The 12449-nt window shown below is 39.1% G+C and overlaps 1 protein-coding gene across 3 annotated transcripts in view; it reads right to left on the bottom strand.

Moving 5' to 3' along the window:
- Positions 1–12449, bottom strand: part of BMPER (BMP binding endothelial regulator) — a 149280-nt gene that overhangs the window by 61074 nt on the left and 75757 nt on the right. For 2 of the 3 annotated variants that reach the window (XM_064704879.1, XM_064704878.1), the window contains exons 7-11: positions 12301–12400; positions 8864–8973; positions 8045–8185; positions 5693–5797; positions 500–545 (exon numbers count right to left, since the gene is read on the bottom strand). In XM_064704879.1, the coding sequence (XP_064560949.1) occupies positions 500–545; positions 5693–5797; positions 8045–8185; positions 8864–8973; positions 12301–12400 (502 nt within the window). The remainder of the gene's footprint in view (positions 1–499; positions 546–5692; positions 5798–8044; positions 8186–8863; positions 8974–12300; positions 12401–12449) is intronic. The other variant, XM_064704880.1, reaches the window with a different exon arrangement.

Here is a 12449-nt window from a genome sequence, read left to right as displayed (position 1 = left end):
AAAGGGATAAGAATATAAGAGTTTAACTAAGCATCATAAACAAAGAATAGTTTTCTATTCTACCTTCCACTGCTGCCCCAGACTGTGTCTCAGATTTCTGCACACCTTTTTTTAACTCTCACAAATCATCTGCAAAGGTGTGATTATATATGCACATAGCTGGACTGTTAGTTACAGGTGTAAAATATACCCAAGTGCTAAAAGTTATAACTCTATTCATTTTCTTTTTTTATTGCCTACAAATGTCACAGACCAACTATATCTTTCAAAATGCAGCACCTCAGATTTGAAAAAAATAGCACCATTTTGAAAAAGAAAATTAAAAAAAAAACCCAGACATTTTATTTTAAAATTACAGATTTATAGAAGGCAAAATCCATTGCTAAAAATAATAATTTGCCCTTTAGCTGCTTCTAATAAGAAGGCAGAAGAGCAAGCATATATTTATTTTCTCAGAAAGAATAAAAAAGAATTTAAAGAATGTGAAGAAAGGACTTACTTTCAGTGCAAATCGGACAGCATCCTTTTCTGTTCAGGATTTTACCCTAATTGGGAGAAAGACAGGCTGTTTTAATGAGAGAGTTCTTGGAGCAATGACTGTGTCATCTTGTAAGACTGGATAAGCCTTTGAAAATAATTCAAGTTGTGTTTGAACTCAGTGCCCTGGTTACAACTTCAAATATCAGGTGCTAAAAACAGACAGAGCTATTCAACAAGCCTACTGGCAGTCTTATAAGAAATGAAATACTAAAAGGGTTCTCTGTTACCATTTTTCTCTATAGAGAGCATGAGAGAATTTTGGACTTGCACAGATAGCTAAAGCAGTTACTGGATTAACAAGGTCACTACCTTTTCTCCCACCTTTCCAAAATATACACCTTTCCTATGTATTCCCTGCTTTGTAGCAGGCAGGCAGGAAGGCAGGCAGGCAGGAAGGAAGGAAGGAACTTGGTCAATTCTATTTCTGGTTGTACCTTATACAAGGTTGACTAGGCAGGAGGCATGCCTCTGTGTATGCACATTCATGTTCCTTGTCAGTCTTCATCAGTTTAAAAGATGTTTTATCTGATTTTACTTAAATTACCTAAAGTCAATCAGCAAGCTATCAGAGAAGCCTGAAAAAATTCAGACTGAACAATGGGTTTTTCCAAGCAAAAGTTGGTGTTGGTTATAACAGAATGTACAGTGATATTGGAGCTCACCCATATTCCCACAGAGGGAGTGAAGAGGTATATGGAGCTGCGCTGTTCCCCTTTGCCCCGCCTCTGACCCTTTGCCCCAAAACAGCTGAACACAGAGGAAGTCCCCTCTGTGTGACCACTGCTCCTATTCCCACCAAGTAGGTGAGCAAGGTGAGGACAGCAAGAGCAAGCAAATGGAGCTGTGTTGTGCTGCGCACTGAACAGTATAGAAAACTTGTGAAAACAGACAAAAAATTGGTGACAGGTCTATGCAGAGTGGGGAAGTGGGCACAGGCAGCCCGATTGCTGTCTGCCTTGTTTTCTGCCTACAGTGCTGCCAAGCTTTGACAAAGTGCACGGGGAGGCATAAACTCAAAGTATCTTCTAGCAAACTGGAGTGGAGCATGTTCAATCCTGCTCTTGCTTGATATACACATGGCATGAATGATCCTTGGTCATGAATGCACTTGAGCACATCATCCACAGGGCAAGCCTGTCTATGAATATGCAGCTTCATGTGAACAGACTTGAGACACACCTGGACTTCGGAAAAGGGCTGGATCAGAGTTGCACTGGCAGAGTAAGCAGCACTTAAATGTTTGTGTGACTCCCGGGTCCCTGGGCAAAGAGAATAGCTGAGGACCAGGCTGCAGCAGGGAGGCCTACCAAGCAGCTGCTAGAACAGAACCCCTTAAAGGTGGAACCCTTAAAACCACACAGAAAAACCACATGGAAATAGCAACACATATTTGCAGGAATGGAGACATGCAGCTGAATGCCACACACTGCACTACACAGCCTTACCTCTCTGTTTCAATAAAAGAGCTGAAATCATCAGCCGAGCTGGAAGTGGCAAGAATTCAAGTGAAATTGAAATCTCCAAGGCAGCCTGCTGAGGCTGGTTACTTGAGCCACCATGTTGGCCCGAGATCCTGTTTTTGTCTTGTAGAATAAGGAAACCCATTATTGCTAACATGTGCTGCAAGAGTTCGTTAGCATTGAGGGTTCCCTTAGGAGTGGGCTAAGTGATGTGATCCCATTTTTCCCTATGAATATTTATAAGCAGACCACATTTGAGTCTATTTATTTTCAGGGATTTTTCTTCCTTTTTATGGGGTTTTCAATTTTGTGTCTGAGGTTTTCATTTTCTATTTGTTTTAAGGCAAGACTAATTGCTGGGGGAAAGGGGTTGTTTGGTTGTGCAATAGCAACAGCTGTTGTTTTTTTGTGCCTCATTTGGCACTAGAGTAAAAACAGCAACTTTTTGTTTGCAACAATAACAGATGTGTTAAACATTATATGCAGTCTGTTCTAGAGATGGAAGAATGTGTTCTGAATAAATTTTCAGCTCACTTGAAGTTCACAGGTTCAAAATTTACCCTCAGACTCAAATCCTGCAAATGTCTTCACCTGCCGTGAATTTAATTCTATTAACTTTTGCACAGCCTTGGAGCTCAGAAAAGGTTATATGCTGTAAAATTCAGCAAGCTCTACTCTAGCACTACAAAAAAAGACATGTTCACAACCTCTGATCATTACCACAGACTTAAGATGTTAGTGAGGAATGCAAAGGCATAAGGAGAGCGGGCAAGGTGACAAATTATAAGGATGGGTAATAAAAAGGAGATAGTGCAAGACAAGGAACAGACTAGAGCAGAGCTAAGGCAAGTAAATAGTGAATTCAGTAAGAAGAAGTCTAAAGGATCTCTGAAACTCAGCCTTGCCAAATGTTGAGATTGTTTCCTCTCTATAAAGTATTTAAGCATGTGTTTAAGTTTCAGCACACATGGAGGGCCTACTAACTTCAGCAGAAATGGACACATGCTTAACAGCTTTGCTGAATGGGGGCCAGTATGCATCACACCTTGCAGGCTGGCACTCCAGGTAACTTGAGAGAGGAAATATCTGTGTGGAGTCAGTGGTCAGAAAGCAACAAAAAGAAACCACAAGCCACAAGGCTCACTAGAATGCCAAGGAGGACCAATCTTACTATAAATCTGAGAGGAGGGACTAAATTTGAAAAATATATTGCCTCCACAGCAGATGAAAAGAATCTAAGACATTTCCTGCAATGGCTGATATGGGCTTAAATGCTTCAAAAAGAAAATAACAAAAGAATCAAAAATTTTTGTCTAGCTGTCAAGAAAACTAAAGAAATGGCAGAAACAGCCTTAAAAATATGTCACCCTGCAACCAATAGATTGAATAATACAAATGGTTGTGCAGTATCAGAAATTTCTGCAGAATTACCACTTTGAAACCCACACATTCAAGAAAAAATTGGTAAAAATTTATTATTATAAATAAAATAAAATTCTACAACCAAAAAACCCACCCACAATATCATGCAAAGAGAATTAAGACTGCATGGTAAAGCATTTAAGTCAAGGAATAATATTCTAAATTCTTTTTGAATCTTCAATCCTTTCACACTCAGTTGTCTGTATAATAAAACACGTTTAATGAGATAACTTCATGTTGCCTGACACCTAAGGGACACTAAACCTCATTTTATTCCACAGCAGTCTTCAACAGTCAGTAGAGACTGCTTACTGTCAAAAATATTGTGAAGAGAGAAAAGGAGTGGACACCTCTACAGTTTGCAGAGATAGCAGCACAACTCTATGCATGATATTCAGACTATCAGTATCAGAACCACAAATATATCTTTATATTGAAAAATATGGTGTGTTTAAGTGATATTTATAGATTTATGAGAGAAAGTCTCATCAAAGATAGTGGAGCAGAGATGAAAAGTAAAAGATTTAAATCAATTAGCATACATTATTTGCTTTAAAACTACTTGGTACCCACTTGGAATAGGAAAATAAATCTTACTCTAGAGTTTACATTCTTTCTCCTACTTCTCCTTCCAGTTTAACTTGGAAGAACAGAAATGCAATGTGTACCTGTGGAGGAGGGTTGGTTTGCTTGCAGCTTGCATTTTAAGGTGGGGACCTGGCTGACTGGTTATATACTGGGGGGAATGGTGCTGCAGGGTAACAAAGCTGATCTTTCCAGCCCTTAGGAACCAGACCTTGTTTGCAGACTCACCTCAGAGGTTGGGGCAGTTTAGGACTTCACATTAGCCTTGGAGCAGGTTCTATTGCGGCACTGAATGAGTTTGTCAGTCTCACTTCCATGCTGCAGCGCTGTCAGTGGTGAATTTTTACCAACCACTATTTTCATTTTAGAAGCCACTTCAACTGATCATCTCAATGCTCAAATTTATATATGGATACAGCTGAAGCAATGCACTCAACTGAAGATCTCTGTTAAGTCATATTAGCTACCTGATTTCAGAAGCACCTTAAACATTTAAAATGCATCAGCACAAGGAAAATATAAATGCAATGCAGTGTGTGTGAGACCTGAAGAGACCAAGCTCTCACTTCTTGCTTATACTGTGAATGGCATGAAGGCAGAAAACTTGACTGCCATGTGCTATATAACATTCCCTGAAGAACAGCTCTATTTGTTCACACTTCCTGATGTGTATGCAGCATCTTGTGTGAGGCCCATTAAGAGGAGAACTGCCCTCTGCATTGAGTACCAGAGTGACAGGAAAAGGACATTCCCTCTTTTGAGGATCTTGAAGCCCACTGTCACACCAGAATGAGAGGTGCTAAGGTGCAGGCTCTTTATTATACCACCACTTCTGTCAAAGGTTTACACATATAAAATTGTACAAACTAAGAGTTTTTAATTTAAAAATTTTATATTTAGGTGTCTGTGATTCACATTTTCCCCACTGGCTTCCAGGATTGAGAAGGAAACACTGAGAAGGTGTAATGCTAACAACTTGGCTCTCTCCTCTACAGTTTTGCTCAAAGATCTGCCCCTACATGAGGTGCTATTTAGAGCTCCATCTTCTGAAAGGTTGAGCCATAAGACCAAAATCATTTGCTGGTGTCAGAAATCCAAGAAACAAAGGCTGATTTTAGCCCAGGGTTTCAAGTAAAGCTAATTTTTGATGCCCTTAAGTTACAATTACAGTATTCTTTGGGTTCACTTCAGACTTTCAAATAAAAAACACCCAGGCCACAACCTTAGTCAAAGCAGCGTGGTTTGGTTGAACTAATTTTCTTCAATTTGTCTAATTTACATTTTCAACCAAGTATTAAGCCTCAGATGCACTGAGAAATGCAAATACAACAACATCCTGTGGCTTGCCTTAACAATATACACACTACTGAAATATTAACACAGTCACCTCACCACTCTATAAAATTATTAAATAAAAGTCAAAAATAACAGATACTTGGGACAGAGAAGGTTAAAGGAGAAGGAGAGGAGGAGCACAGAGTCTTCAGAGCAAGGACAGAGGCAGGAAGACCATATTCAGGATAACAGTAGCACATTTGGGGAATGCCAACTTAAATTAACATTCCAGATGATCCCTTCTTTCCAAACAGCACTCCCCACTGTCATGCACACACTTCCAAGAAACACTGGAAAAGATAATGTTGAGCAAAAAAGACAAGAAAGCACAGTTCTTTTAAAAAACTCACATGAGGACAGCTGCTGACTGGAATGCACTGTTTCTTGCGACACTCTGTCTTGCCTTTCACACAAGCACAGATGGTGCAGTTCACAGAGGACCACATCTCCCCATCCTGCAAGAGGGAACATGATATAGTATCATCTGGGGTGGCAACAAGAAGCTATTTCAGCAATGTATCATTGCACAAGAAAGGATGAATTTCCGTGTTGGCATTGTGTCATTGTTTAGTCTAAATTATTTTTAGGGGTCTGTCCATGGCCAGTTGGATTCAAGACAGAGATCAAATTCAGCCAGGTTTTCTTCCCTTTGGCCTTTTTGGTGAGAAATTCATTTTTCCAAAGCTAACCAAATCACATTTGCATTTTCCAACAGTGCCCTCATTATTTGCATTGTTTTCTCTCCAATAAGAGTCTGAGTTGTGATCACACCTACCACAAATTTTCATTTAAGTTCACATAATTAGAAAAACCTGATTCACTGGGTTGAGTGATGTCTTTAAGTTGTTGCACATGAAAATATTTGATAAGATGTCAGTAGACAGTGAATTTATTCCCATATATAGTAGCATCATTTCAACATAGGGCAGGAATGGTCAAATAATTCTAATTTAGATTACTACAGCACTTTCACAGATATTTGATCTGCTAAACATCTGAAAATATTTACTAAAGATACAGTGCTGAATCTCTCAAAAGCAGAGCAGGTAAGACAGCCTATGTATTGCTCTGAAAATATGAAGTGCAGAGCATAATATGCCTTGTGGTCTTGTCCCCACTTGGGATGAATTGCTTGTGGAACTGCCCTGGCTCCTTTTTACGTGGTGCTGCCTCTGCCAAGTGTGGTTCCTAAAACATTCTGTCTCACCCACTTACAGTCTAATGCTAGTCTGCTTAGCGCCAAACTGTGCATGTTTTCTGTTTACAGGGCTGCTGGGAAGGAAGGGTGAGGATAGACCTGACAGGAACAGGCAGTTCAACAAGACAGCTGTGAATAATTATGTGCCCACCTCAACATGATGTTCTGACCAGAAACAGACTATATCTGAAATGCCAAGGAGGCCAACTTATTCAGCTCAGCTTGCTTCATCAAAGGCTGTCTCTCTACTATTTTTTGTTTCTAGGGCATGTTTCTATTGCCTGGCGGTTTTGATGTTCTTCAGTCTCTACTGACCACTCACCAGGCATCTGCCAATGTACCAGAATACATCACAGCTGACTGCATGCAGCTGCCCTGAATTTTTGTCTTACAGCTGGTTTTGCACAGGAGTGCAAAAACACATTTGCTGTACCCATTCTACCTGTGTTAGACCATTGACTTCAACAGAGCAACATTGAATTTACTTTTTTGCACACAAGAACAGAAATGGACGTACTGTCTCGTTATTTTTTCACACTCCATATAATATTAGTAATATAATAAAATCTTCACAAGAAGCAGAATATTTTAGTTGGGTGCCTAAGAAGTAGGCATTTGTTCGTGAAGCACAATGGCGCCAGTGTGAAAGTGCCAATCAGATGGAGCATAGTCTCAGAGTACAGTAGGTTCACATGTAATTTCCAGAATAAACACTTCTGCTATGTACACAAAAGATGGAATAAATGGGAAGCAATTCTGGCTGAGCAAACCAAGTATTCACACAGGACTTAACATTTGATCTGATTCAAGGGTCTCTTAATTCACAGATGGCCCATGAGGTGACAGAATCTTTTTCTGACACAGTGTGAGAAAAAGCTGCACCACTTGGAAAAACAAACGGGGTCTCAAGAACAGCAGAAGTGTTCTGCAGGGAATCCCTTGTGATTTGAATACATTGGGTGAGAGTGCAGTAGGTAACAGTTATTACATGGCTACCCCAGTATTAGATGTCAGGGGTGCTGTCCTTAGCAGAGACGTGCAATGTAGTAAATCAAGTAACTTTCAGCCAAAATGAACTTCACAAAGCTCCTGTTGGCTCAGTTATGGAAAAGAATCTTTGTCTCAGCCGATAAAGCCTACATACCACTGAGAATATCTTCTCCATGAGTATCAGTGTTTGTTTGGGAAAGCAGAGCACTAGTATCTCTCACTAAAAATGCATCAATTGTCATGAAATAGTAGTTTGAACATCTGCATACAGAGGGGGAGACCACATGTAGCATTCAAGGAGGAGCTAGTTTTTAAATGTTGACTATCAGCAGAATTTATGCAAACTCAGAAAAAATAAACAGATGGCAAATTTTGCAAAGCTTTGCCTCTGAGTTGTTCTATCATCAATGAGGATGGTGAGGATTCCGCTAAAAACAAACCACAATTTACAGTAAACTCATGCTATTTTGGCTGTTAAAATGGTACCTACCCCTGACCCACTCTGAAACCTTACCTGGAAGATCTTATTGCCAAACTTGCACACTTTCACTTCCTCAGGAGAGATGTATGAGACACACTCCTTGCAGCAGTGGTCTTTGTTTTTATTGCATTCACCAGGAAGTAAGCACCTCTTCTTACATATCACTGTTGAATCCTAGGTACAAGGGTGAAAGGAAATCATAAAATTGTCACCAAGATGTTTGTGCTCCTGTGTGTCCTTATAGATTTCTGCTTGCTCAGTCATTGCATCCATCCAAGGCCAGTTGCTTGGAATAGGCCAGCTCAGAGAAAATAAATATTATTTATAGATATTATATATATATATATATTTATTTATTTATTTATTTATATCATAAATATTCTTTAAAGGGAATCTTTCATGGTCTGTGAAGCTAAAGCCCACCTTCTAATTCTGTTGGCCTGCAAAATCTCACTGATTTGGTGGCACTTTCATTTTTTTGCCTTGGTAAAAAAAGTATAAGTTGTTGCAGTCATGTTAGGGAACTAAATAAAAAACACTGACCTTGATCAGAAACATGGTAATTCATCATTTAGAAACTCCTCTTCCATTCTAATGCAGTCTTAAAAAGAGGACGACATAATCTGAGCAATTTTATTTTGCGTCACACAGGGTGAGGCGGCATGTCCCAGTTGAGGGAGCCAGTAACATTTTAAACTTTCCTAGCACAACTGCAAGCACTCTTCAGATCAGATTCTTTGAGACCACACAAGATGCCAAAGAACAGCATCAGGCTTACAATTCCACAGCCCTACAAATTACTGCTAAGCCAGACAACCATCAGCACACAGTATCCAAGCACTATGGACTTACCTTGCATGTACACACCGTGCAGTTGTCATACATAAATGAGGAACCATTATCATACACGTTGCTGTGAAAGAGGCAGCTTCCAAATGGGAGGTCAAACACTTTCCTCTGTCCTGAATATTAATAAACAGTAACAGAAACAAAATGTGGTTGAAAATATGCCACATTGTCAACAAAAATAGTAGGGCTTATTGTCACCAGACCAAATTTATGTGCAGTGTGTCATTTGCTATGCGTTTCCACTTCAGTGTGAAAAAAACATGTACTTTTAACAGTTCACTATTCTTTTAGTACACATTCATCTCCCACAAATTCCGTGGGATGGAATATAAATTATTTATAGAATGTTTATGTAGGAAAAATCTTTCTTCTCCTTCTCATCATAAAGTACACAGTGCAACTAAAGGAATAAAAAGTAAGCACTGCAAACTCTTAAGGTAGGTACACTTAAACTAGTTTAAACAGTCTTTGACTTAAAGCAATAACTTTTCAAATAGAGCAGTCTTAACTTCTTTTAGCATATCTTTCTCAGGGGTTCACAGCAACCAAGCTAGATCAACTCAGTGACACTGATCAAAAAAAAATCATAGTTGTTGTGCCATCTCATTAAGATAATTAAGATAGTTTTTTGTACCATGTGTTCACACAAGGCTGCAAGAAATAAAGGAATTTGTATCATTTATAAACAGAATGAAGGCAACACAAGATATTCAGTTTCCATAATCTGCAAACTATTTGGGTTCCATGGGAGGGACGCAAGGGCTTGGGGCACTAAACAGGGAAGGCAACACCAAAATCAAATCATTCCTGAAGTCGTGCAATCCTGTAGCACTTTCAGATCCAAGTTACAACAGTTTGAATTCCTGTAAGCTTCTGTTATTCCTCAGATTCTTTCCCAGTAAGTTATTTTTTTTTTAAATAGAGCATTTTAGTACATACACATGAGCTGTTCACAAAAACACTACACTTATCTTTCTAATTTTGAATTGCCCTGCTTACTTTTGGAGGCAGCCAACTAATAAGTTCTTTTATGAGTGGTTGTCAATCTCCTACTTTATAATTTCTGAGGTCTAATGTTTAATAGGCCTCAAATCCAAAGTAGGGAATGCCCACTCTAAGTACATACTAGAAGTACTAAGTACTAGGCCAATATTTTAGCTTTCAAACCATAGGGCTTGGCACACTGTAATTCCTTCCTTTTTCAATAATTCTTGATACATCTTAAAAAATATGTAAGATTTAGATTAGATTAGAGCATCTTAAAAAAGGTCTCTTTTCCTCTCAGATATAAGTGAACAAAAGGATAAGCACATAGCAAACTCCATTGGATTTGCCTAAAGTTTTTACAAATTGAATGTTAAACAAAAGTTATTAAATAATTGCCTTTGTTCAGTTAGACACAATTTAAACATCACTTTCATGCAAATTAGCTACTTGGAATTAATCTGTGCTTGCATAGCCAGACTTCCTTTTACTGGAGGTGTGTCTTTCTCAAGAGGTTTAATTTCTCTTGCAGAACTGACATAAGGAATCAGTTGAGGATGCTCAGCAGCCCTAAAAGGAACTGCTCTACATCCATGTACGGCAAAGCCATGCCACAGTCCTGCCTGTAACAACACTTCTGCTGCTCTCTGTGGGGCCAGGACTTCAATTGCAGAGCTTGTGTCAGCAAGTGAACAAAAGTCCAGTTCTCTCCCACACCCTATTGCCATGCCTTGCAAACCACTCAGCACAATTCTGGGTGGCCAACCCAGTTCAAATAGTTGGTTAAAAACCACTGTCAAAGGAGGCATCACTTTAAAAGATGTGGTGTTGAAGATATTGGCTTAATGGTTGTCTTTGCTGGCTCATAACCACTAGTTAAACTAATAATTCAAGTCCCAGTAGAGTCCACAGCATTCTTCTAAGCTATGTATGCTGAATATCAGGAATTCAATTGCAGGGAGGTCTTCCACATGATACTTTAAAAACCATGCCTCAGCATCCCTGGAAACTTTTCTCTTTCCCAACTGCCATGCAGTGTGTTACTCATCCCTTGGCTTTACCTCCCCACCAAAACTTTTAACACTTTCCTGCAAATAGACATAATCTATTCCCAGGTATATTAATTGCTTTAGAGTAAAAACCACATAAAATTAAATTCATTATTATTACTGAATTTGTTTAAATTTGGAGGGAAAAAAGAAATTGTAGAAAGATCCCCTTGAAGGAGTCAAAAATTAGTCAAACTGCAGTCAAAAGCTGCAGTTTGAATGCCTAGTTTAAGGAGGGGAAAGTTCAGTCAGGAAAAGCATGAGGAGGAGAGGACAAGGAGAGTTTTCAGAAGGAAAGAAAAAATGTCCTCAGCCAAAACAGAAGCTCAGCATTTGGGCTTCTATTTCATTCCTCTACTGCATTACTCTCTGGTGATGTGGTCGAATGTTCCAGGCAGACATTCATTTATCTGTAGTATTTCTCAATTAGCAAATAAGTAAATTCAGGTTAGATTCAAGCAGTCAAAAATGTTAAGTATTATCAGAACCCAGAACTCTATATGGCTCTACTGGCTCCAAGGCCAGATACTTCTATATCCCTAACCTAGATCTGCTAAGAGATTTCAGATTAAAATATAGTAAAAACTACAAAAAGTTTCCATTGAAGAACTGGGAATAATTGGCTCTGAATTTTTTCCAAACCTAGTTATAACCCCATAGACCAAACTAAAGTCAATTTAATTGCTAGGATGTAAGTGCTCTGTGTTTATGAGATAGATGGAATATTAACCTGTGGGATCTGTGGACAAAGTAAGAACAAAACAAGGCAGTGCCTTATTTTGTCACTGCCTTGCTTATCATGACTTGGAACAACCAGCCCTTCTTAGAGGCCTATGACTCACACCTTTAAAATGTGTTGGAAAGGCATAATTGAAAATATTCCTGGATGAGAGTGTGATTCCATCTTGAGAAGGCAATCCTGAGATTGACTCCTGGATCTGTGGTATCTCTGAAAATCGTTTCTAAAAATGCAGAAGTTCAGAAGTTTCCTCTGACCTGGATTTCCTCAAAATTAAGAAAGGAAATGCTCACTTAAGTGATTATATGAGATGATGAGGCCTTTTTCTTGTGGCAAAATCCAAAGAAGTGGAGTGGCATTTCCTCCCGCCTCAACCTCCTTTGTAAAATATATAATGAAGCTGGAAATCATCCCTGTATTTGTTCTTCTAAGCAAGGCAACTGGTCTCTGTTCAAATGCTCTTCTGCAGCTGCTTGCTTAGTACCACCCACCACAACCCTAACACTGACCCTGAGTACCTGTTCAAAATCTGTGGGTTGTAAACTCTGAGCAATAGAGTCTCTTTCAACTTCTGGAATTTACCAGCATTGCGAAATACTGGTCTGAAATATGTTATGTACAAACATACTTTATTAATTACAAAATTTCTAGGGAAAAAAACCACTCACCTAAGCATTTGGGGCAACACTGTCCAGCAGGAATGTGACTGAGGTGCTGGGGACATGAAAGAATGGGGCAGACTTCCTGGATACACTGTGTCCTGCCACCCTGAAGGAAAATAGGCTTCATTAGGAAAAAATTATAGCAAAATATCAAG

The sequence above is a fragment of the Zonotrichia leucophrys genome, chromosome 2 (genome assembly GCF_028769735.1).
Source record: "Zonotrichia leucophrys gambelii isolate GWCS_2022_RI chromosome 2, RI_Zleu_2.0, whole genome shotgun sequence".
Classification (NCBI taxonomy): domain Eukaryota; kingdom Metazoa; phylum Chordata; class Aves; order Passeriformes; family Passerellidae; genus Zonotrichia; species Zonotrichia leucophrys.
Note: the sequence above shows the minus strand (reverse complement) of the source record. Positions and strands in the feature narration are given on the sequence as shown.